Source organism: Malaclemys terrapin, chromosome 7, assembly GCF_027887155.1.
Source record: "Malaclemys terrapin pileata isolate rMalTer1 chromosome 7, rMalTer1.hap1, whole genome shotgun sequence".
In the NCBI taxonomy this organism is placed as follows: Eukaryota; Metazoa; Chordata; order Testudines; family Emydidae; genus Malaclemys; species Malaclemys terrapin.
In genome coordinates this window covers 80,261,716-80,285,156 of record NC_071511.1, presented here as the reverse complement: position 1 = coordinate 80,285,156, position 23,441 = coordinate 80,261,716, and the positions used below count along the sequence as shown (strand labels likewise).

At 44.1% G+C, this 23,441-nt stretch overlaps 2 protein-coding genes across 3 annotated transcripts; one reads left to right on the top strand and one right to left on the bottom strand.

Annotated features, from left to right (window-relative positions):
- The first annotated feature begins 6,032 nt into the window (after positions 1-6,032).
- Positions 6,033-9,134, top strand: EGR2 (early growth response 2). The gene is made up of 2 exons (XM_054035183.1): positions 6,033-6,390; positions 6,949-9,134. The coding sequence occupies exons 1-2, from the start codon at positions 6,213-6,215 to the stop codon at positions 8,130-8,132; spliced, it is 1,362 nt and encodes a 453-aa protein (XP_053891158.1). The 5' UTR covers positions 6,033-6,212; the 3' UTR covers positions 8,133-9,134.
- Positions 9,135-12,642: 3,508 nt separating this feature from the next.
- Positions 12,643-16,512, bottom strand: ADO (2-aminoethanethiol dioxygenase). Of its 2 annotated transcripts, none has more exons than XM_054033824.1 (2): positions 14,498-16,512; positions 12,643-13,150 (listed from the first exon to the last, which is right to left on the bottom strand). In XM_054033824.1, exon 1 carries the CDS (start codon positions 16,458-16,460, stop codon positions 15,732-15,734), a length of 729 nt encoding a protein of 242 aa, XP_053889799.1. In that variant the 5' UTR covers positions 16,461-16,512; the 3' UTR covers positions 12,643-13,150; positions 14,498-15,731. The 2 variants fall into 2 exon arrangements, with proteins under 2 accessions (XP_053889799.1, XP_053889800.1); XM_054033825.1 differs by having other exon boundaries at positions 14,734-16,512.
- Positions 16,513-23,441: the final 6,929 nt, after the last annotated feature.

Genomic DNA, 23,441 nt, shown 5'->3' with positions numbered 1-23,441 from the left:
GGCTAAGTCCCATGAGGCCAAGTGAGCTGGCACAGGCCAGCTGCAGTGTAGACATACCCTTACACATAGCTGTGTCTGTAGGAGCTGCACAGTGGCTTCCCCTGCTATGCTTCCTTGGGCCCTTTCAGAAGACAACATGCGTGGTCAAGCTGCTGTTGCCTGACTCTTCTCCAGTCCCTCTGATTACCTCCTTTCCTGCTGGATAGTGGCTCTAGTTTGTGGAGTGGCGAGGTGACCTCTTTGCTGAATCGAAGAGGTGACAGCTGGGTTTTAACAGAACAATAGATTTAATCTGCTATACAGAAACCTAGAGTTAACTGTTATTAGTTTCTTATTCTGGGTAAACAAATAATTCTCCACAAGAAATATATGGATACTATAATAAGGGACATATAATTATCCACAAAAATTCCCAAATAAGTAATAAGGGGGTATCTTCATAAAACTCAGATTGTCATAGTGTCCTGAATAGACACATCACATTAATATTAAACAAGGCAGAAGGAATGCAAGGCAAACTAGGGAAAGAATAGGTTAAAGAGTATTTTGATAATTTAGATGTATTCAATGCTGCAAGGCCTGATGAAATCATCCTAAAATACTTAAGGAACTAGATGAAGAAATTGTGGAACAGTTAGTAATGATGTCAGAACTCCTGAAAGATGGGTGAGGTCCTGGAGGACTGGAGAAGGACAAACGCAGTACTGATCTTTAGAAAGGGGAACAAAGAAGACCCAAGGAATTATAGACCAGTCAGTTCAATTTAGATACTGGGAAAGATACTGGAATAAATTAGCCAATTGTAAGCACCTAGGAGCAGCCAGTATGGATTTGTCAAGAACCAGTCATACCAAACCAACCTAATTTCTTTCTTTGACAGAATTCATGGCTTAGTTGATGGGGGGTGGGGTGGGAGTGGTAGATGTGATATATCTTAATTTTTGGTACTTTTTTGGCATAGTTCCACATGACCTCCTCATAAGCAAACTAGGGAAATGTGGTCTAGATGAAATTATTATGGGGTGGTGGTCTTTCAACCAGTTTTGCACATACTTAAAGAGTAGCTGTCAATGGTTTGCTGTCAAATTGGAAGGCTGTATGTAGTGGGGTCCCACAGTGGTCTGTTTTGGGCCCACTACTACAGAATATTTTCATTAAGGATTTTAATAATGGAAATCAGGGCACACTTATAAAATTTGTGGATGATACCAAGGTGGGAGAGATTACTAGTACTTTGGAGGACAGGATTAGAATTCAAAATGATCTTGGCAAATTGGTTTGAAATCAACAAGAGGAAATTCAGTAAAGACAAGTGCAAAGTACTACATTGAGGAAGAAAAAAATCAAATGTACAACCACACATTGGGGGATAACTGGCTAGATGTTAGTACTGTTGAAAAGGATCTGAGGGTTATAGAAGGTCACAAGTTGAATATAAGTCAACCAAGTAATGTTGTTACAAAAAAGACTAATGTCATTCTCGGGTCTATTAACAGGACTGTCGTCTGTAAAAGGTAATTGTCTTGCTCTACTCACACTGATGAGGCCTCAGCTGGAGTACTGTGTCCAGTTCTGGGTGCCACCTTTAAGAAAGATGTGGACAAATTGGAGAAAGCCCCAAAGAAAGCAACAAAAATAATAAGGTTTAGAGGCCTTATAAAAAATGAAACAAAACCTAGGCACGGTCAGTCTTGAGAAAAGAAGACTGAGGGCAGACCTGATAGTCTTCAACTATGTTAAACGTGGTTACAGAGAGGACAGTGACCAATCGTTCTCTATGCCCACTGATGGTAAAATAAAAAGTAATTGGCTTAATCTGTAGCATGGGAGATTTAGGTTAGATGTAAGGAAAAACTTTCCAACTATTAAGGGTGGTTAAGCACTGGAATAGGTTACCAAGGGAGGTTGTGGAATCCCTATCATTGGAGGTTTTAAAGAAAATCCCTGTCAGGGATGATCTAGGATTACCCATTCCTGCCTCAGAGTAGGGTTCCTTCCAGGCCTATATGTCTATGATTCCATCACCCATGCTCTTCTGCAGTATTGATTTCTCTGTTTCCAAAAGTGAGAGAATTTCTACCCAAAAGCTATTGGACACTTTTTTGTACACTATGCAAAGGACCCCCACCCCCATTTCTGCTCAGCTGCCACAAGGCCTCATCTGAGTATCCTGCAGAGGATAGGCCTGGGCCTGGAAGCATAGGTTATAAGGTTCAGATGATGGTCTTGAGTATCTTGACACCGGCCGCCTTCTTTCCCTCCTCCCATTTCTAGCTTTGCAAACTTCTACGGTCGCTAATGGTGAAAGAGCAAGTCCGTGCCTAAAGCGTCACTTTTGTAAGGTCTGTGTGGCAGCTCCTCCTCTCCCGCACCCTGGGCTCTGGGGTGTCTGTGCAGCTGCAGCCGCATTCTTCAGGAGCTGGCGCTGCCGCAGAGCGCTAACCCCGCTAGCGTTCACGGCGGCGCGGGCTCGGGTCACCTGGCAAAGGGAACGCGCGTTCTGAGTGGGCACAGCTGCTCCCTGGAGCGGTGAGCCCGGGCAGCTGCTGCACTAGCTCCCCCCGCCCTTGGGTGAGATGCGGGATTGAAGCAGCCGAGTTTTACGGGAACTTTCCCAGTAGTCCTTGGTGGCAGGTGAGTGTGGAGAGCTGCGCCCCCACCACTCCCCTAGCTGCAGCATCCGCTGAGAATGCCGGTCTGAGGGGCAGTGCGCAGGCTGAGCTCCCTGCCCCAGGCTCAGGGCACCTTTACACCAGGCAGGGTGAAATCCTGACCTCATTGAAGTCACTGGGGATTTGCCATGGACTTTGCCGGAGCCAGGATTTCACCCGCAAGGTCCCCCCGGCCATAGGGGGCACCTCCCAGTCCCTTAACTCCGGAGCAGGGGGAGCTGGAAGTTCATCAGCAAGCCGAAAGCTCCTGCTTGCTTTACAGTCTAGTGCCAACCCTAATATCCCCTCCCGCCCTCAGGCTATGGAAAGAACGATGCAGGTACAACTAAAAGAAAAATCAAAGCACCTACCTGTCCACCCACGTGTGTGAACACTGGCTGCCGCAGAAAGCACTCCAATTCGAGTGGAAATGAGCAACACGTGTTCCCAATGTTATTTTAATATATTAAACATCATGAAGCAGCTGCTCTTGTGTAGCCGGATTTACATGGGCACTCAGTGTTTGTTCAAAGAGGCACATTTAGGAATTGTTTAATTTACTGGGAAGGGGAAGTGTGCGTGACGAAATGCCTAATGGTAATCTCGTGACTCTTAAAACACACATCTAGCCGTGGCATGCCCTGTTCTTGTAGACTTGTCTCAGCCACAGCTTGCTTGCCATGCTGGTTAGCTGAAATATATTGTCTTTGAACTACCCACATATTAAAGGAAGGTAAAAGGAGATCAGATTTCATTTTATTGTATAGTCACGTCCTCGCTAAACAGTCTAATGTAACCCTGAAATGGTTAGTGAAGATTTTGCAAGTTAGTCCCTTACTATGATCCTTGACTTTATAAGCAATCCTGAAGAGATCTGCGTTGAGGAAAAGCCATAACAGATGCTGCAGTAGTCTAAAACCCATGTAAATAGTCTTTGGGAGGGGGCGGGGAACCCTGTGAATATGGTTCTATGGAAGCCAACCAGTCCGGGTTTGCACCATATCCTTGCAGTAATGCGAGCCCAGCATTGTTAGGGGGTGTTTGCATAATTTTAAATGCTCATCAAGGAGGGAAATAGGAATCTGCCTCCATTCTCACTCTTGCCTTTAGTGTCTACTGGGTGTGTGGGTCTCCCGCAACTGCCGGCACAGGATGGCTATGCTTTCTTGACACGATGCCTTATCACCTGAAGCTGATCGCGCTTGGTAAGATCTCTCCCTTGTACAGAGGTATAGACGTTTAACAAATACTATTCAAAACGTTAAGGGGATTGCATGCCTATTACAAGACCCAAAGGGGATATTTTCAGATGCTCAACTCCGACTGAAAGTCAATGGGAGTTGGCTGCCTAAATTCCCACTGTGCCTTTGAAAATTAACTCCACAATTCTTCAATAACTCTTTATATAAACATTTACTTAGGGACCAAATAAAGCCCTACCGTGAATAATTATATAATATCTAAGAAGTAATCGAACTAAGCAAAGAATTGATATGAAATCTCTCAGGAAAACTGGGGAGCCCTATCTGCATGCACGTTATCAGAAAGTGGTTTTATGATGTGCTTAGTTTTCCGTAGTGCTATCAAGGCGGGTGATAGTTCGTCTAACCTGCAGTTGACACCTTTTCCACAGCGTGGCGCTTGAGCAAGAAGTTTTACGAATAGGAGATCTTTCCAGTGGAGACTGTCAGCAGTGCGGTTGCAAGTTTTACACGCTAGTTACCACACGCTGAAAACTGAAATATCTATCTTGTTCTCTTCTGTTTTCCCAATAAAAAGCCAGCTCGTCCTTTTTAACTGTGTTCTGAGATGCCGTTATTGGAAAGAAATGTTTTCTCTTCAGAATAAGTTGGGGAGATAGTTTAGTACCTTCTGTTTGGCAAAATAAAATAATTGGGAACATACATTTCAGGACCATAAAAGCCCCTTTGTTTTGTCCCTGCTAGCTATATTTTTCTCTAGGAGTAAGAGTGCTGCAATAATCCTCTGCAGATGAGTGTTCTACTTTCAAACTTGCCGGTATCAAGTTTGTTTTATGTTTAGATTAAGGAAGCGGACATTATCAGGTCCCTATCCAAATCATAGGCCCAAATCTGTGCTACTTTGCATCCTGTATGGCTATTAATAGGCTGTGAAAGGCAGTGCAGAATTTGATCCTCTATATCTAATGAAAATAAACTGCACTGGTCGAAGTAACCTTGTAAAATGATCACTGATTATGTATCATTAAGGAAAAAGTTATCCCCATCGGCAGCTTTATTTACAAAATAATTCAGTACAATAACTAATTTCTAAAAATACGATAGAAACCAGGTTTTCCATCAAGAGATGCAAGAAAAGTGTCTTATGTAGCATGTATTTCGCAACTGCAGTGACCAGAGAAGTATACAGATCTATAACAGTGCAAAGGCTTCTCAACTAGTTACATCCTTATCTAAGAGAAACCAGTTACTTCAGTGGACGTTTGGAGGAGATCATTCCGGAGAAAGACCATAACTACTCCAACTCTGGGTCAATCTCCTAAAGAAACTGAACACCCCTATCTAGGACACGAGCCAGCTTAATTGGAAATCCAGGGAATCTATAGTTGGAGGGTTTGGTTAAGAGGCCTCCGCTCTTTCTGCTGGGACAAAACTACATTAAGCTCAGCCTTGTTGTTATTCTGTTACTCTCCTTCAGTGGCAGCCACAACAACAACAAGAAAAAGTTCCGTTTTCGCTACAGTATAAATAGATTACACACTTTCCAAAAAAGCAATACCACATTCACTCTTATCAGTGTCTCTTTCCACCAGCAATTCAGAAAAAAGAAGTCAGATTCCGTGAATGTAGCTATTTTCTGATTCGTCGCTTGCGGTTAAAAGCTGATAAAAAAAGTGAGTAGGGGTTTGACTGTACTGTCTCGGCTCCGCTCGTTTTCTTTCCGAAGTTTAATTTTCCGGAACGACTCCTAAAAAGGCATGGAGAGGCGGAGCCCTCAGGGACCGGATCCTCGCCTTTTTAGGCAAGAGCCTAAGAAACCGGAATATCCCTCGCTCGGTGCTTCGTGCTCTGCGAGCGAGACAAGCACCTCCCACAGGCTTTCCCGATTTGCGTGCACTGGATCTATTACTATATTTATAAAAAGTTACGGTCCGTTGCCGAAAATCCGCGGCCAAGCATCAGCCTGCCTGTGAGAGGAGCAGCTGCAGCGGGCCCGGATCCGACTACAGAGAGACCGCATGTTAATCTCCCATGTGATGATTCCGCCCGGCTCGCCCTTCCCTGTTCCTCAGTCCTTATATGGGCAGTGACGTCCTGGGCATTCAGGGCCTCCCCATAAATACTTACTGCAACACTTTCCATCTACTGAGAGCTGCAAGTGATTAACAGCTCTGCAAGGGACACTGACTGTTACAATAACACTACAGCAACTACTGGGCTTTTACAGAGCAACACAGAGGCAGTAACAGACTTTAAGTATAAATTTACTTGTTTTTTTTTAGCGTGGAAGAAACAAATAACCCTACAGTATTAACACTACAAGTAGTGAAAGTTGTTTTCAAGGTTGTTTATTGACCAAATGATGACTGCCAAGACCGTAGACAAAATTCCAGTAACTCTCAGTGGTTTTGTGCATCAGCTATCCGAAAACATTTACCCTGTGGATGACATCGCTACCACATTGCCAACTTCGGTCACAATCTTCCCCAATGCTGATTTAGGAGGACCGTTTGACCAGATGAGCAGTGTGACAGGAGGTAAGCATCACTTTTTAAGCTGTGCATGTGCAGGGTGTTTACTTGTCTGATTTGCGGTCCCATTGTACGCTGCTGATCACATTTAAGCGAAACAGAAAGAAAACTAGAAAAGAATTTGCTGATTAGGTCAGTGGCAACATGTGTTAATGTATACATAACTCTGAGTGCTTGTTTCTAATTCGATTAACGTCTGCATGCTGAGAAATAACAGTGTAAAGGACTACAGCAAGTTGTCCGCAGCAATGTGGTCAGGCTACTCTAAGGCATTCTGTAATCCATATTGTGTGTGCATTAAACTAAGTTGGGACTGGCGAGCTTCGAAATTAGTGCAATATATGTCCCTTGTAAATTAAAGCGTCCAGAGGGAGAGAAAACCCCCGCCCCATATAGGCAGGTGGACACCTGGAAGTGAACTACAAGACAGTATTTGACCGTATTGATAACATGCTTTTTAGAAGGGCGAAGAACATGGTGAAGCCATAGTCCTGAAAGCAGCCAGGTGTCCTTGGGAGTGGAGGGTGGCCGTGCACTGACCGATCGCCTCTCTTTAATTCCCAGATGGAATGATCAATATTGACATGGGTGACAAGAGGTCCCTGGATCTGCCTTATGCCAGCAGCTTTGCCCCAGCAGTTTCTGCTTCCCGCAATCAGACTTTTACCTACATGGGCAAATTCTCCATCGACCCTCAGTACCCAGGAGCCGGCTGCTATCCGGAGGGGATCATTAACATCGTGAGCGCTGGGATCCTGCAGGGGGTCAGCACCCCCTCTTCATCGGCCACTTCTTCCTCCACAGCCTCTTCTGCCTCCCCCAACCCGCTGGCCAGCAGCGCTCTGAGCTGCAGCATGGCTCAGAACCAGCCCGGAGACCTGGAGCACCTGTACTCACCTCCGCCTCCCTACTCGGGCTGCGGGGAGCTCTACCAGCAGGACCCCTCCTCTGCTTTCCTGCCCGCCTCGGCCGGGGGCTCTCTGCCCTACCACCCGCCCCCGTCCTACCCTTCCCCCAAAGCGGCCGCGGACGGCGGGATCTTCTCTATGATCCCGGATTACCCGGGTTTCTTCCCGCCCGCTCAGTGCCAGCGGGAGCTGCACGCCCCGCCCGAGCGCAAGCCCTTCCCGTGCCCCCTGGACTCCCTCAGGGTCCCGCCGCCGCTCACGCCGCTCTCCACCATCCGCAACTTCACCCTGGGCGGGCCGGGGGCCGGGGCAGCAGGGGGAAGCGGGGAAGGCGGCCGGCTGCCCGCCAGCGCCTACAGCCCGCACAACTTGCCCCTGCGGCCCATCCTGCGGCCCCGCAAGTACCCGAACCGGCCCAGCAAGACGCCGGTGCACGAGCGGCCCTACCCGTGCCCGGCAGAGGGCTGCGACCGCCGCTTCTCCCGCTCGGACGAGCTAACGCGGCACATCCGCATCCACACCGGCCACAAGCCCTTCCAGTGCCGCATCTGCATGCGCAACTTCAGCCGCAGCGACCACCTCACCACCCACATCCGCACGCACACGGGCGAGAAGCCCTTCGCCTGCGACTTCTGCGGCCGGAAGTTCGCCCGCAGCGACGAGAGAAAGCGCCACACCAAGATCCACCTGCGCCAGAAGGAGAGGAAGGGCGCTGCCGCCCCCTCCTCCTCCAGCGGGACCAGCGCCCCGGCCGCGCCCCCGCCAGGCGCCGTGTGCAGCAGCAGCGCCGTCGGCTCGGGGAGCCTGGCTGCCTGCGCCTCCAGGACCAGGACGCCCTGAGGCAGCCCCCCTGCGCGCGCACTATCGCCTGCTCCCCGGGCGCCACGGCATAGCGCCGAGCGCTGCCCGGCCAGGCCCGGCCCGCCCTCACACCTCCCGCCCCGGCCGCCGGAGAGGGGCTGGATCCAGCCGCAGAGGGGCTGAGGACTGACTCTGCAGAGCGCGGCCTGGCCAGCACGGGGGGGACCGTGTATGCTCGGCTGGCGGCGGCCTGAACCGCTGTGCACTTTATAGCTTCGTTCACTGCCTTGGGGCTGATGTGCCGTGAGGAGGAAGCGGGGACGGGCACACGCTCTGGGGCCCTTGACTAGGAATCCAAGTGGTTGCGTGTAAATGTAAATCCTTTCAGCAATATCAGTGCAACTAACTTGGAGCACAGAAGTGCAATCTGATGGGACGGGACAAGGGACAGGTGGTTTCCAGAGTTTTAAATGGCTATTTTTCAGCGTATATTCACTCCGATTTTGTGTATTTTTTGATGTGCACTGTTGAGTTCTCAGCCTTTGGGGAAGGGGGGAGGCAAAGCATTTATGTGATCTATCAAAATGAGCGTCAGAGAAGTTAATTTATTGAAGGTGGGATGTACGTATATTCTCTGCTGTTAGGATGCATGCAAACGTGTTGAAGTGTCCTTGGTGCCTTGTGTGATGTAGACAGTGTTTCAGTGTCTGCATGTAAATGGGTTGCCTTATTAATTACGACAGAAACGTGTTCAGTCCCTGATCTTAGTATGGCTGTACATTTCTGCACATTAATATTTGTATTTTTTAGAAACTATATTTTTGTATGCACTGTTTTTGTGACTTAAAAGTGTTACATTTGTAGTCAGATTTCAGATGAGGATGTAAATAATTTTGCTAGAGTTGGCACATCAATTGTCCGCTCGGAACAATAGCTGAAATAGGAATGGTATAGTCTAATAATACACAACCACTCACCAGAACTCAAAGGAGAGATGGTTTCTTTATGAGTATTCTGTAAATAAATACTTTTTCAACAATAGGTTCGGTGCTTAACTCGTTTATAAAAGGAGACAAATATCTTAACGATGCTAAGTTGAAAACTGTTTCTTTAGGTTTATACAGACCAAGGCACTGGTTAGTCACCTCCAATAGGTATATAACATTTATTTTAGGTGATTCACAGTACAGTTCTACTGTAAAATACATCAATCACTCATCCGTATTTTAGATTTTGAGTGAAATACTGGCCCAATTGAAGCTAATGACACCCCTCTTCCCCACCCAATGATTTCAATTAAGCCAGGATTTCACCCTGTCTGTAGCCTTCCGTTTCCAAAAGAGCACGGGACGTGTGGTTTGGGTACGTACACTTTGTACTGATTGTGAGTTTCCTGGAGTCGGTTCAAATAATAGACGCTATTTCCGATTGGGGAGACTCGCCAGTAGTCCCCCCCCCCCTTTTTTTTTTTTTTTTTTTTTTTTTTTTTTTTTTTTGCACTGTGCAAACTACCCCCTACGGAAATGCAAACACTCCCCCGTCCCCAGTGTACAAACAAGCAACTGGTAGAGCGGTGGGGACTTCCCCTAGGAATAAATAGAAATGCTAATCTAAACCGGTGAACTGTATTTTGACTCATTATTGTTCCGTGATTTAAAGCAGGCTAATTAAAACTCCCAAAGTGGGCTCTGGAAAATAAATACCATCATCTTAGTGCCCACTCGGAGAAAGCTAGTCTCAGAGCTGAGATACGAGTCAAGATGTGTGCGGCTTTGTGGAAAGTGCTCAAGAGCGGTCACGGTGCAAAGAGCTTTCAGTTTCCACAAACAAGTGCCGCAATTGAGTAGCATTTGTTTAGAACAAAGTGCTCTGATATTAGCCGCTATGACAGGCCTGCAAAGATTAGCTGTAAGTACAACTGTTAAACACTTGCCAAGTTCACCCTGGGTATAACGCCATTGAAAGTGGAATTGCACCAGGGCAGAGCTTATAGACAGTGATGGCTTAGAGATCACCTGTTTCGATGGGTTTGTGGCACCCGTCACTGGCAGTCCATCTGTGGGCTATGTTCATCAAACACAGCCAACCTGCAAGTCCCTATCCAATGGTCACCTCAGTGTTCCCTAAATTCTCTTGCCATACTGCTGGGTAGATTGTGGCTACAGAATCAAAGAAATGTGATGGCTCTCCCCAGTATTTACTCAAATAATTGCCAAAGACTCACACAACTTCATATACCCAACAAGCCTAAAAACAAAGGTTAAAGGTAAAAGCTTTACCAGCTGTAGCAACAACATTGCTCACCTGACCTGTCTGTGAATATATCTCACTCACTACTGGAGTTTCTTCCTGGGTTCAGGAATTACTTTGTCAATTGTACAGAAAATCTGGCATGCTTTCATGCTGTACAGATTGTTTGCACATTCACTGTGTACACCCCTTCCTGTGAAATAGCTGATAGTATATTATAGACAAGTGTGTATGTGCTTTCTTTAGATTACCTGAAAACATGTCTAGTACTTATTTTAATTAAATCAGGTGACTCAAATTTCAAAACAAGCTGATATTGTTCAATCAGAATTGAGCCTTTTACTGTCAGAGGCAGCAAACTGCTCCTGAAAGTAATTCTTAGCTGTATGTGTATGATAGCGAAAATCTTGATGTGGACCTTTACAGAAGGAAAATCACATAACATTTAAAGCTACTATGTAGTTTTTCTTCTTTCATTATTCAGATATGCTATGTTATACTATATGATTGTTGAGGCTGATCTTAAGAGATGCTGACGATCCACGTCTCATTTACTTTAGCCATCTTTACTTTCCCTAAGCCAAGGTTCTGTGTGAATACCTCCATAGGCTAGGTAGATACTTAGTTAGAACAGAGCTCCTTTGGCATACACTATGAGGTCCTAATTCAGCTCTTTACACTGGCAAACCCCTCATTAATTTTACAGGGGAGTTAGCCACAGTGGGAAGTACTGAACTGGGTTCGCTACCTGCACTGGGTTCAGGTGACCAAGAAACTAGAGTAACATGCATAATACACAAAGCCTGTCTTTATATGAAATGTTTTGCTGCTATGTATTCTCTGATGTAGATTTGTAAAAGCTGCAGTAGTTCTGCAAAAGTTAACATGATTGGTAGGCATAGCTATGATGTGTTCTCTGCCATTTCCAAACTTCACTTATTTGCCTGAAGTATATTAAGAGTTTAAAGCGTGGGTGGGAAGAAACAGGACCACTAATTGCTTTACACTCCAATAATTCAGGGGGTGGGTGGGTGGGTAACAGAATAGATATAATTGTTTTTTTAAAAAACCTTCCTTAAAGGGCTCTACCACAAGTCAGCTGTATGCAACTTTCAGCTCAGTGCAGCTTTTTGGCACTGTAAACTGCTCAATGCATCCCAGAGTAAAAAGGCTGACAATCTCCACTAGAACAGAGTTGAACATTGAAAGCGGTTTCCTTTTTTCCTGAGATTGATCTTTTCCTTAGCAGCTCACACCACGCACCTGAAAGACCAGGACCTTTTTATTGTGGGTGACTTGAAACTGAACAAGAAATAAGTTTGATTTTGTTCAGCTTTGACTAATTACAATCAGGTCTCTATTTGCTAATAGTCAACAACTACACAGCTGTGAGAAAACATAGCTGCCAGCATTAATAGGTACCAGATCATAGGTACTCGAGGGAATTAATTTTTCATTGCACCATGGCTTTCAGTATACTTCAGCATTGCTATCTCATACCATATAGAGGTGGTTTCCAAAAGACACAGTTGAATGTTTAATGACTGATTTAACATAGGAGCTCCAAGACCTGTATGGATGTTGAATGCCACCCTGTGGGAAACAAAGCTTTCTTGTTTAGCATCAGTAGCTCACTGTATTACAGATAGTCAGTGATCTGGTTCTTTCGATGTGCTAAAGTTCCAAAGCCCCACTGATTCATGGGCAGGGCAGGGCAGCTTTCCTACTATGACTGCAGCTCTGCAATGGCTAGTTTGTCCAAAATATACCACAGATCTAACTGCAGTTGTATTAGTGCATTATATACTCTTGAGTCAGAACAATTTAACATGTTAAAAGATTACATTCCTACTTAAAGGAGAAAAGAGGCATAAACCTGACAGAAAAAGGATGCATAATAAATAGGTTGATTTAAGAAAAACTACAGATGATCAATGTGGCTACAACAGAAACTTTAAAACAGCTGACACTACATTCTTAAGTCCATGCCTTTGACTCAGATTTACACCTGTCCTCAAATGTCAAAATATTGAGACTAGACAGCACTTTGACTAGATGGGGAGCGTAGAAAGTTTATGAAAGGAAGCCATAGATACAGCTAGATTAATGTCACAGTGCCCTGGCATTTTCACTGACATAACAGGAAAGACTCATTCTGATGTATAAACTATACATGAATTAATTTAAAAATAATTCACAACAGACCTTTGTGACTGTAAGAGAAAAAATATATATTATTTTCACCCAGCTGGGTTCATAAGACTTTTACATTTGCAAGGGAAAATAATCAGAGGCCAACTGTGAGATATCCTGTATTTATTCTATAGTTCATCATCAACAGCAGTAATTTTGCAGTTATGAAAACAATACCCACGCTGCAGTGAGAAAGAACAGCAATACAGACTTGAGCCTTCTGTTTAAAGTTAGTAAGAGCATTTGAAGTAAATTCTAATTACTAAGTATATGAAGGTTGCAAAACCTGTTACACAAAAAGCCTTTTCTTTAATGCATCTTAGTTGTTTGTTTCTTCCTGGCACTAGGACTTGTTTTAATACTGGTCCTTTTAGCTCCACTTTAATAAAGCTTCTGCTGTGATTGTTGCCAGATCATCATGCAAGGTAAGGCATTAAAGTCACATCCCATTAAACATCATGACTAGTTTTTACATATGGTGTAAAACTGACAGCAAAAAGAGAGAGCAGAAAGACAAGAGAGACTAAAACAGGTTAGATAAAAATTCTCTTTGGAGCAGTTTGTATTTCCAGTAGAGCTGCTTGCACCCTACATGCTGTTTTCCATAAGGAATTCTGAAAAAAAAAGTCTTCGTTAGTGTTACAGAACAGAGAATGAGACTCATATTACAATATACTGAAGAACTGCATTACCACTAAATATAAGAGAACATGTGATCTCACTGCATATTTATTATTTAAAGCTGAGCTGCAATGGAATTCCAGGAGAAGCAAGTATGGCAGCTGTAGAAATCAGGCACTTTGAAGTGCCAAAAAATAAATGAAAAATGCATGAAATAACATCTTCCATTTTTCAGAAAACAGATTTGAAATTGTAGTGTGTGTTCCCGTGCATTTCATATCCAATCTTTTGCAGGCAAGAACAAGCTCCTTGAAGTATTGTTAAATACAGAGCCACAAAAGGATTATTTTAAAACTCATACATAAGCAACTATACAGGAAAAACAAACCTGCTTTTAAAATGCACAAAGCAAAAAAAAAAAAAAAAATAGTGAAGGGAAAACTTCCAGAACAAGTTCGTATATCAATTATGAAGAGGTTAAGTCAATATTTTTTCTGTTCAAGTCATTACTATGAGACTAGGAAAGTCAAGGCTACCCAAGTTTGGGTCTCTGGTAGAAAGTATGTATTAAGATATGCAGGCACATAAAATCTTTCCCTGTAGTATAAACAGAATATTTCACTAATAGAAAAAGTATCTCCATTGTTAGAAAGGTCATACTCTCTATCATAGGCAAACTAAATCTCAAAACTGCTTACACCATAGAAAAGCAAAATTCACTGTTTTCTTTACACTATGTTTATGAAAAGCCTTATGAAAACAATTTTTATAAAGAGAGAAAACACAAGGCTTATAAAGCCTGTAATGTTCTGTTATGTATCAAAATGTAGGCCTCACTTTCAAAGGATGTCCTCAGGTCAAATCTGGTCCCAAATTTAAAGGATTGTGTTTATATACAGCTCTAAGACCACTAGAAGAATTCCCACAAAACATTTAAAAAGCAATGAAGTTTAAAAAAACAAATTCTGTGTAGTGTTTCCACCTAACACAGGGCTGCATGAGCGCTTTAAAGTGAAATTGATTAGAAGCTGTTCTATTTTCATTAATCAAAGAAATGTACAAACATAAATAGCAAAGAATTTGACAAGTTTTCAGTTTTAATCTTATGTTTTATGTAACTTAAGGAATGTTTAAAGTAGTTTATCTGACAATGTCCCTTTAAAATGTGACAAACCTTAATTTATAATTAACTGTAACCTTAGAAATGGCTAGTGTTAATTCTAGGAGCATTTCCTGGCCCAAGAGTTTTCAGTGTCTTGCTAGTTCCATATAGATCTTCTTGATGCTCATTTCAGAGACAGTCCCCAACAAACACAGAAGATTCCCCATTTGTTTATTACCTTGGGTTGTTGGGATAAACTCTATTCCTACCCACAAAGTAGGGAAGCTGCATTTGAGGAGTCCCTGTCAGTGGGACTAGACAGGCTGGAAATACCACCTTTGAGTTTTCAGATCACTTACAAACATGCCTTATAGAAGAGTGAAGTTTCTTATTGCATTTATTCTCTTAACTTTAGGAAGGAGGGGAGATGAAAGAGGGGTTTCTTAAGTGGTTAGACAAAATACTGATATTTACTTTAACATTCTGTTGTGTGGAAGTTTAAACAGTACTACTGTTGCAAGTCTTCATATCAGTCAAAAGGAGAAAAAAAATCCACTGGGTCGTTTAGTGCCCTCCACTCAAAAAGCTTGACAGTAAGCACAAAGAGGTTTTAGTTTTGTAGCTTTCCTGCAAATACAGTCTATGTCATTAACAGCGGTAGTTCTGGCTAGATATTGCTATTCTCATTAGTCAGGAGTAGGAGATGCTCAGCCACCATTAAGCAGCTAAGTTTGTATAACTGCCTTGATCAAGCACACCAAATCACCCAGGGTTATGATTTGGGTTTCCTGTGTGAGTTAATTGGCTGGTGTCTTTCTGATGATTTGGACAGGGAAATGGTACCATTAATCTGCCCCAGAAACTGCTCTCTTATGTAGGCCATTGGCAGAAACACACAAGGTTTGTTCACCCTTAGTTTAGTGGCAATCAGCTCCTCTGGAGCATGGTCTGTGCATAAAAAGTTGTTTCTACTGCAATTATCCATTGGTAGAGAAGCAGTACCCTAGAAGAGTGCAGCCCATGGCCCCAGCAGCTGGATGCTTCATTGTTGGAACTGATGAGTTGAACTGAGAAAATGATAGCCCAACACATGCACACATATACTCTCCCAACGCATCCAACTGCCCCAGGGAGGCTGGGGAGTGGCTTTCCGCACCCCCGGACTAGGAGATAGGCCTGCTGTAGTGACTAGCATTACTTCAAAGGCGGCTGGGAGGGGAATCGTGGCTATGGCTTTTGTACAGCGAGTGCAGCCTCTGCGACATCTCGAGTGAGCCACGGCACAAGCCAGATCCTCCCGTCCCGCTGCTATCGGCTCTTCGACCTCCTGCTGGAGGAGGAGGAGGAGGGGCCCCCTATTCCAGCGGGCCCCACACGATCCCTGCCGGGGAAGAAGTAGTCGAGGGAGGGGGGAGCGGTCCGTCCTCTGAGGGCTCTGGAGCAGCCTCACCGTGAGAGGGGCCGCGCCGGCTTCAAGGGGAGACCTTGGGCCCGGGGTAGGGCTCTCCGCCACACCAGAAATCCGCCGCCTGCGGGGTCTCCACCAGCCACACCTCCCGGGGCAGGGCGTGGGGATCGGCAGCGGGGCCGGCGGACGCCTCCAGCAGGCGGTAGTAGTGGCAGTCCCGGCCGTTCTCAGGGTCGTAGGGGGGCGCCAGGATGTCGAGGAAGGCGGCCGGCCCGTCCACGGCGTCGATCTGGTGCAGGTTGTCGGTGTGCGGCGAGAGCAGGCAGGGCGGCGAGGCCGGCGTGCAGAGCTGGCGCGAGCGGAGCAGGGCGCGGCGGCGGGCGCCGGGCGGCGCGGCGGGGGGCAGCGGGTCCAGGCAGGCGATGCGCAGGCTGCCGTAGAGCACCTTGAGCATGCCGTTCATGCCCGGGTGGTCGTGCAGCGGGATGCAGGCCCCACTCCGCAGCAGGAACACGCCCATGCTGAAACTCTCCGTCTCGCAGATGTGCATGTAGCTCACCGGCGGCACCGCCCCGACCCCGGCCCCGGCCCCGGCCCGCGAGCAGCCCGCCCCCGGCACGGCCGCCGGGCCCCGCGGGACGAGGTGCAGGTCCTCGGCCCGCACCTCGTTCAGCAGCTGCTGCAGCCGGTGCAGGTTCTCACCGAAGCTCGGCCCCGGCGCCGGGCTCCGGAAGGTGATGCGAGCCTGTTTGGCCACCCGCTGGATCAGGGAGGCCATGTTGTCCCGGGGCATGGTCGCTCCTAGGTTAACTCACTCGGCAGTGCCCGCCCGGGCGCTGCTCTCCGCCGCGCTCCCCACCCCTACTCCATGACGCGCCCGTCTGCGCTGGCGCGCACGGCCTCTTGCATCATGGGGCTTGTAGTCTTCCCCACCCCACCCAGTAGGCTCTGCCCAGTGCCCAGTCTTGTGCCTGCCGGATGGGCAACGCGTGGCTAGCGCTGGGGGGCTGTAGGCTGGGAACTGCCTGGCTCTGCTGAGCTGCCGCGTTCGCAGGCATAGGCACTGCCGGGTAAGGAGGCTTTCAGGGTGGAAGAGAAAACTACATCTCCCAGGGGACTGGGCCGGTGCGTTTTCTGCTGCAGGAAGAGGGCCATTGAGCTCATAGTCCTCGAGGGCCTAAAAGGCACCAGGCAGCGAAGCGCTGAAAGAGCTAGACGTCCTAGAAATGCAAGCGCTTAGCAAGGAATGCGGCCACCTGTGTCCCCTGCTGTTGCAATCAGAACATGGCTGGGCTGGGGGTGCAGATCAGGACACTACACAGCACAGCAAAGGTTCCACCGTAAAGAAAAGCTCTAAAGCTGTTTGAGTGCACGGGACGCCCTGATGTGTTGCAGCCTGAAACATATATAGATATAAATACCTTCAGAAACTCAGGAGGAGAGGCGTGGTTCAATTTTTTTCAATATCCCCGGGAGCTGGGTGTAGCTGCAATCCCAAGGTTACGATGCCTAGACCTGTTCTTTCAATCAGGTAATGGCAAAATCAGATTATTGGACATGCATAAATAAATTTATTCAGGTGCATAAGTATTTACAGTGCTGACTAGTAACATGTACATGCACTTACTAAAGCTGTGTTTTTCTGTGAGCAGCTCTCTCTTCTCCCAGTTAGGAATTCTGCATTTGTTTCAAATGCTGCAGCCTTAATATTTGGGTGTCCAATTTGAGAAACCCAGGGGCCTGATTTTTATTGTTCAGGCCCTAAATATCTCAAGTTGGGTACTCAAAACTAGTGATCATTTATTTAAAACTTTTGCCAGTAAACTGTTTTTCTCAGTTTCACAATCTATAAAATGGGGAAACAGTATTTATCTATCTATTTCACAGTGGTGTTATGTGGCTTAAATTTTCAATCCTGCAAGTTATTGTGTGCAGCTGTACCTCTGTACCTGTGCAGAGTCCTATTGACTTTAAGTCAGAGGTCTTCTTGTGTGCAGTTACTTGTAAGATCAGGACCTACTTCATTAAAGAGACACCAATAACTTAAAAATCATACGTATGTCTGAACTTTTTTTTACCCGATGTTGTTATAAGTAACACCTAAATTGACAGAACAAATATTCTCTCTTTTCAGTTTATTTACTCTGTGCAATGCACAACACTTCGTGTACAGTCACTAGCACTGTTTCCTCTGGGTAGTCAGTTAGTCACTAGTCCTGCATTGTGATCAGTTTTTCTAATAGCAGACTCCCTTTGTGGATCACAATGTAGGATCAAGAGTCCAAACAAATATGCAGATGAACTGGATAAATTTTAAAACAAATTTTAAAGTATTTGCAGGACTGGTCCCTTAGAACGACATAAACAAAAGGGGAAAGTAACTTTCTCAAAACAATGGGGGAGAGTATTCTTTTTAAACATAAGAAAATGTAATTGTAAATCTAGAAAAATTGGCAAAGAGCTCAGGGGGAGGTGCAGTCCCTGAAACTACTTTTTAATTTATTTTTGAAATTTAATGATTTAAAGTTGATATGTCATTTAATGTTTGCAAATTGCTGTGATTCTGCAAACGACTATGTAGATATTTTTATTAGTCCCTATTCATTTGTTATAACTAAACTATTTTATTCTGTAAGCTTTATTGCTAAGAACTTCGGGTTTGTTGCTTTTTAAAAAATCTAACACTTTATCTTCTTTTAGAGAATCTGATTGTCTGCTTAGTACAGGTAGCTGGCGACTGCAAGCATTTTCTTTTTTTTCCTCTTCATGGGTATCTCTACCCTCTTTTTTTATGTCTGATTAAATTGTTTGCCTGTCATTAACAGAAGCTAATCATCAACAAGAGCATTGGTTCCAAATGATGACCTTTGAAGATTCTGAATATTGTCGAATGGGGATGAGTGGCAGTCTTTTTACCCAGTCATGCCATGGTGGTACAGAAGTGGGACTGTCTCACAATCTGATGTAAAAAAGGTGCATCTACCTTGCTGGCACATGACATATAATTATTTTCTATGAAATATTAATTACTGCCTGTATATATTCTCGTATAGGATAAGAAACAACTCCTGTGTTGATAGTGCTTTTCTTGCTCAGCCCCTGACAAAGTTGTTGTAATTGTATTGCACAACTTGGTAACAAGGATAAAGTATATGTGTTTTCAGTGAATACATTTGCACTAATATTTGTTTTATTACCTTCTTACAATTACACGTGCACAGAATAACTTATCTTCTGCCTAGAGAATATTGTAAAGTTATTTGAATGCTTTTGAAATTAAAAAAAAATGATTTGTATGTTTAGAATATAATAAAGAAGACAAGCTGATTTTGATTTGCTGCAAAGATTGGCTGAATGGTAAAAATTTTATTAAAGCTAATGTTAAAAAAATATATATATAATACATAGGTTGGATTCTGTACATCTGGGTATAGTGTTTAGATTATCCACAAATACAGAGTTTGTTTTTAAGAGTCATTATTACATTGAATAAGAAACCAGTGGATACAGCTTGTCAAATTCAACAACTTAATTTAAAAATGAAGAACGTATTTTGTGGACGAATGATATACTTACTCAATGAGATATGATTTTAGCAATAAGTTATATGGTGTCTGTCCTGCCTGGGGTATTGCATCGTGTATGGCAGGGGTTCTTAGACTTTTGTACTGATGACCCCTTTCACACAGCAAGCCTCTGAGTGCAACCCCCTTTATATACTAAAAACACTTTTTAATATATTTAACACCATTATAAATGCTGGAGGAAAAGCGGGGTTTGGGGTGGAGGATGACAGCCCGCAATCCCCCACATATTAACCTCGCAATCCCCTGAGGGGTCCCGATCCCCAGTTTGAGAACCCCTGGTGTATGGTGTAATGTTAGGTACAAGTCTGTAGGCTAAGTAGTGCAGGCTTGCAATGACCCAAAGAAAGGTAAGATACTGTCATGCACACACAAATCATTGTATTAAAAAATTCCATCAAAACCACAATTTTCTTTTTCCTTAAGTAATTCAGTTTATTATATAGCTAAAAATACTTGCCCAAAGTTAATGAAATATTAAATCCTTTACCTCTTTAGTTAATGTTCTGACAGCTTCCTTTTTTTGTAGCTAGCAGTGTTTGCCCTCTCCTCTCCTTTCTTATCTGTCCTTCATCTCTAGGCTGAGAGAGATTTTAAAGTGTATTTTTTTATGCACGGCATATCACCTAAAGTTTAGAAATACTCTGATTCTAAGGTGTTTCTTAACCAGATAACGAGAGTGAGTTTTGAACATATTCCTCCTCTCTTCAATGCCAAATAAGTGCTGTTTGGGGCACTGGATGGAGATCAGGTGATGCATATTCCACATCTTTCCATTTAGAAGAGAAGGAGCTGTGACAGGATATTCTCCAGAAGGATGCTCAACTTTGGAATTTGCTCATGTTCTACAGGTCATGTTGCAAAGCCCTTTTTTATTAATTAGGTTCTGGGCAGGGCTGAGAAATCGGAGTTTGGTGGGCTTTGAGATTTCAATTGAAGTTGAGTGCTTTGTGGGAATTGAGATGGGGTGTTTTACTTATGATTTATTGATTGGTTGTTTTGTTGTTGGGGAGGGGGAAAAGTGGTCACCAGTTAGTTGGTGTTTGAATTGCTGTCATGGATTAACAAATTTATTTGGGCATAGGCTTTCGTGGGCTAGAACCCACATCGTCCCACAAAAGCTTATGCTCAAATAAATTTGTTAGTCTCTAAGATGCCACAAGTACTTCTCGTTGTTTTTGCTGATACAGACTAACACGGCTACCACTCTGAAACCTGTTATGGATTGTGAGTTTTCCGCCAGAGTGCCTACAGTCTGTGAACAGGCATCTTTCTTTCTTTGTGTTTAGGAGATGCATGATGGCAGGCATTAGAGGCGCTGGATCCTTTCTGTCTGTATTCATAGTACGTGGGTTAATAAGCTGACAATCCATTCATCAGAAAGTTGGTTTGCATGTGGAACTCTGCTAGAAGGGTTGGTACATGCCATACTGAAGCCCCCCTACTCAGCTCTATTCTGCAGGACCAAACAATTATGGAGGTGTAAAAGCAATTATTTTTAGCAGTTACTCTAGCCAAGAGCACAGTATTAATGATAGATCCTTTCAGTCATAGACACGCTAACTCAGGACAAACATTTGTTTGGACATTTATGCTCTCAACGATCACATTTTATGCTCCTAGATAATTGCTTGAATGCTTACTCTTCTACCCATCGGTTCCTATTCTGTGTTGCCAGGTGAAACAGTTTCACTGGAGTAGAGATGCCAAGTTCATAGGGTCATTTAAGAAGTCTGAGTCACGTTAGCACAGAAGACCAGGATCCCGGACCCCTGGGTTCTAATCTCAGCTCTGCTACTGATTTAACCTTTCTGAACCTCACTTTATCACTCTGTAAACCTGTGTATAATACTTGCCTACTGTGATGCTTCCTGGGGGTACTGAAGGCTGTGAGGTACCTTGCTACCACCTGCCCTTAGCACAAGGAAGCCTTGTCCTGTGTCTGCCATGGGTCAGCTCCACAACTCCACTGTCCACAGGCAACACAAGCACTTCCCTCTAGGTTTCGCAGGCCCTACTATCACTCCACAGGTTTGTGATGGGCACATTCCAACCCTCAAGCCCTCTGAACGTCTGGAGTGTCCACTGGACGCTCACAGTATTCACAGATTCACTGCTTCCAAAGAAACGGTACACCTCAATTTACTACTTGCACCTCAGATCACTGCTCTGCTTAACACACAACACTTAGATCTATTTATAGTGAAATCAAGCCTCAGTTTATTTAACAGAGCATAGAGAATCAAGTGGTATTAAGTAGAAGTATGCATTCTGGAGCCTATACTTAATTAACCAGATACTCTTATGGCTTGTAGAATGTTGCTCACCCAAAATTCTTGCAGCGGTTTTCGGTCAGGCTGGCTGTGATTCTCCTTTCTTGAGACAAACTCGCTGTCCGTTTGCCTTCTAAATGAAGAATTCATTGTGTCTCATTGCACTCCAAGAAACATCAGACATGTCCTTTGTCTTTATTCATATACAGGACACCCCCTTGTTTGTTGTTTCTTCCTGTAGATTTCACATTCACTCAGTCCACACCTGAGTATACAAATAAGCATGCAGTATGAGGCACACAGTACACAAATGACCAGACAGGAAGATGGGTGTCGGTTACCTTCTGCCTGAAAGGAACATTTCAGAGGTACATCACCTCCTGGTGACCTGCCTTAACTCCAAGACCGTAAGACCATAATTTTCAATATAGATACATTACTTCTTAAATATTATCTCTGCATACATTTCATAATGATTATGATGTCCAGTGGGATTTTGGCTCTGGGTAGAGACCTGACATGCTTCCTTTTGGTGAACTATTATGCAGATATCCAACCCATGGAATCCTTGTAAAACCCTATTCACCTTCTGTGTCCTCTGCCAAATTAATTTGGCATCAAGGGGTCGTTGGGTCACACCTACTTTACAGAGAGCTTGTGAACCTTAAGTGATATTTGTAAATTCCAGTGAGCTCTTTGGATGAAAGGCACTACTGAAGTGTATATTCTTATTATTATTATTGTTACCATTTTATAATGCCTCATCTTTGCAGCAGGATTCCCCAGGCCATGTTGATGATAAATTTTACTTTCTACAATTGATCACCTCTTGATGCTTAATATTTTTATTTAATATATTTATTTCAGTTTCTAACAAAGACACACAGTGCCTTTCCAATCGTTTATGGCGCATGTACATCAAATAAAATATATCACATACACATTTTCAGAATATTAATATAAAAGTCCAATCCATAACAGAATCAAGCCAACCCAACGGAATAAACAAATCCCACTTTCTGCTTCAAAGCTGATTTCTTCACCGGTCCTCACCCACCTTGAATGTGGGGGGAAAAGAGAGACTTTGCAGCCTACTTTTATGGAGGGGGAATGTCCAGGGCACTTAAGACTGCTTTGCATTGTCAATGTGATGGCCAGGATCTGTAAAACCAGTGTGAATCAGAATCCAGCTCCAGTCTTGGTTTCCTGCTCTGTCCCTCCTCCATGAGACATAGATCGTGCTTAGATGTGCATTGCATGCTTTTACGGCTGTCATCGTCCTTCTTCTGCATTTTCCCATCCTCTTTCTGCCATTCCTCCTCTATTTCTTCAGTGCCATTCCCAAAGACTGCCAGTTTCTGTCTCTCAAATTTTCTTTTCCAAACTGCCACCCTCTTCTAGAACTTCCCCTGTGTTCCTGAAGTATCACTCACTGACTGCTACTGTTTTCTAGGACCTCCTTCCCAGTTTTTGTTAACTTGTTCTGATACTGATTAACTACTAAGGGTGTGATCAGCTCATAGAAGTTATAGATACGGGTATTGGTCAGGTAGATCAACGACCATGAATGGACATACATTTCATTGTATAATTTCAGTTGTTAGCTATGGTTAATCAAATGTCACAACATTGGACCATCTCACAAGGTATTAAATCATTGGCTAAATAATTTAAAATTAGACAATTTTTCACATTGCTGTGTATACACACAGATCTGCAATCCTCAACAAAGTGATATCTGTTTAGAAAGCTGAGCTTTTTTAGCAATATTCCTGTCAATGAATTTGTAAGGCAACACAACTTTTTAAAAATAGCAACCACCAGTTGAATGGATGACTATGAACACAAGCCAAATATGCTTCAGATTAGGAGAACAAGACTAAAAAGAGAGAGAGCCAACAGCATTTCCATAATATT

Coding starts and splice junctions, on each gene's coding strand:
- EGR2 (XM_054035183.1), top strand. CDS start 6,213: ATGATGACTGCCAAGACCGTAGACAAAATTCCAGTAACTCTCAGTGGT. Junction 6,391..6,948: donor GATGAGCAGTGTGACAGGAG/GTAAGCATCACT, acceptor TTTAATTCCCAG/ATGGAATGATCAATATTGAC.
- ADO (XM_054033824.1), bottom strand. CDS start 16,460: ATGCCCCGGGACAACATGGCCTCCCTGATCCAGCGGGTGGCCAAACAG.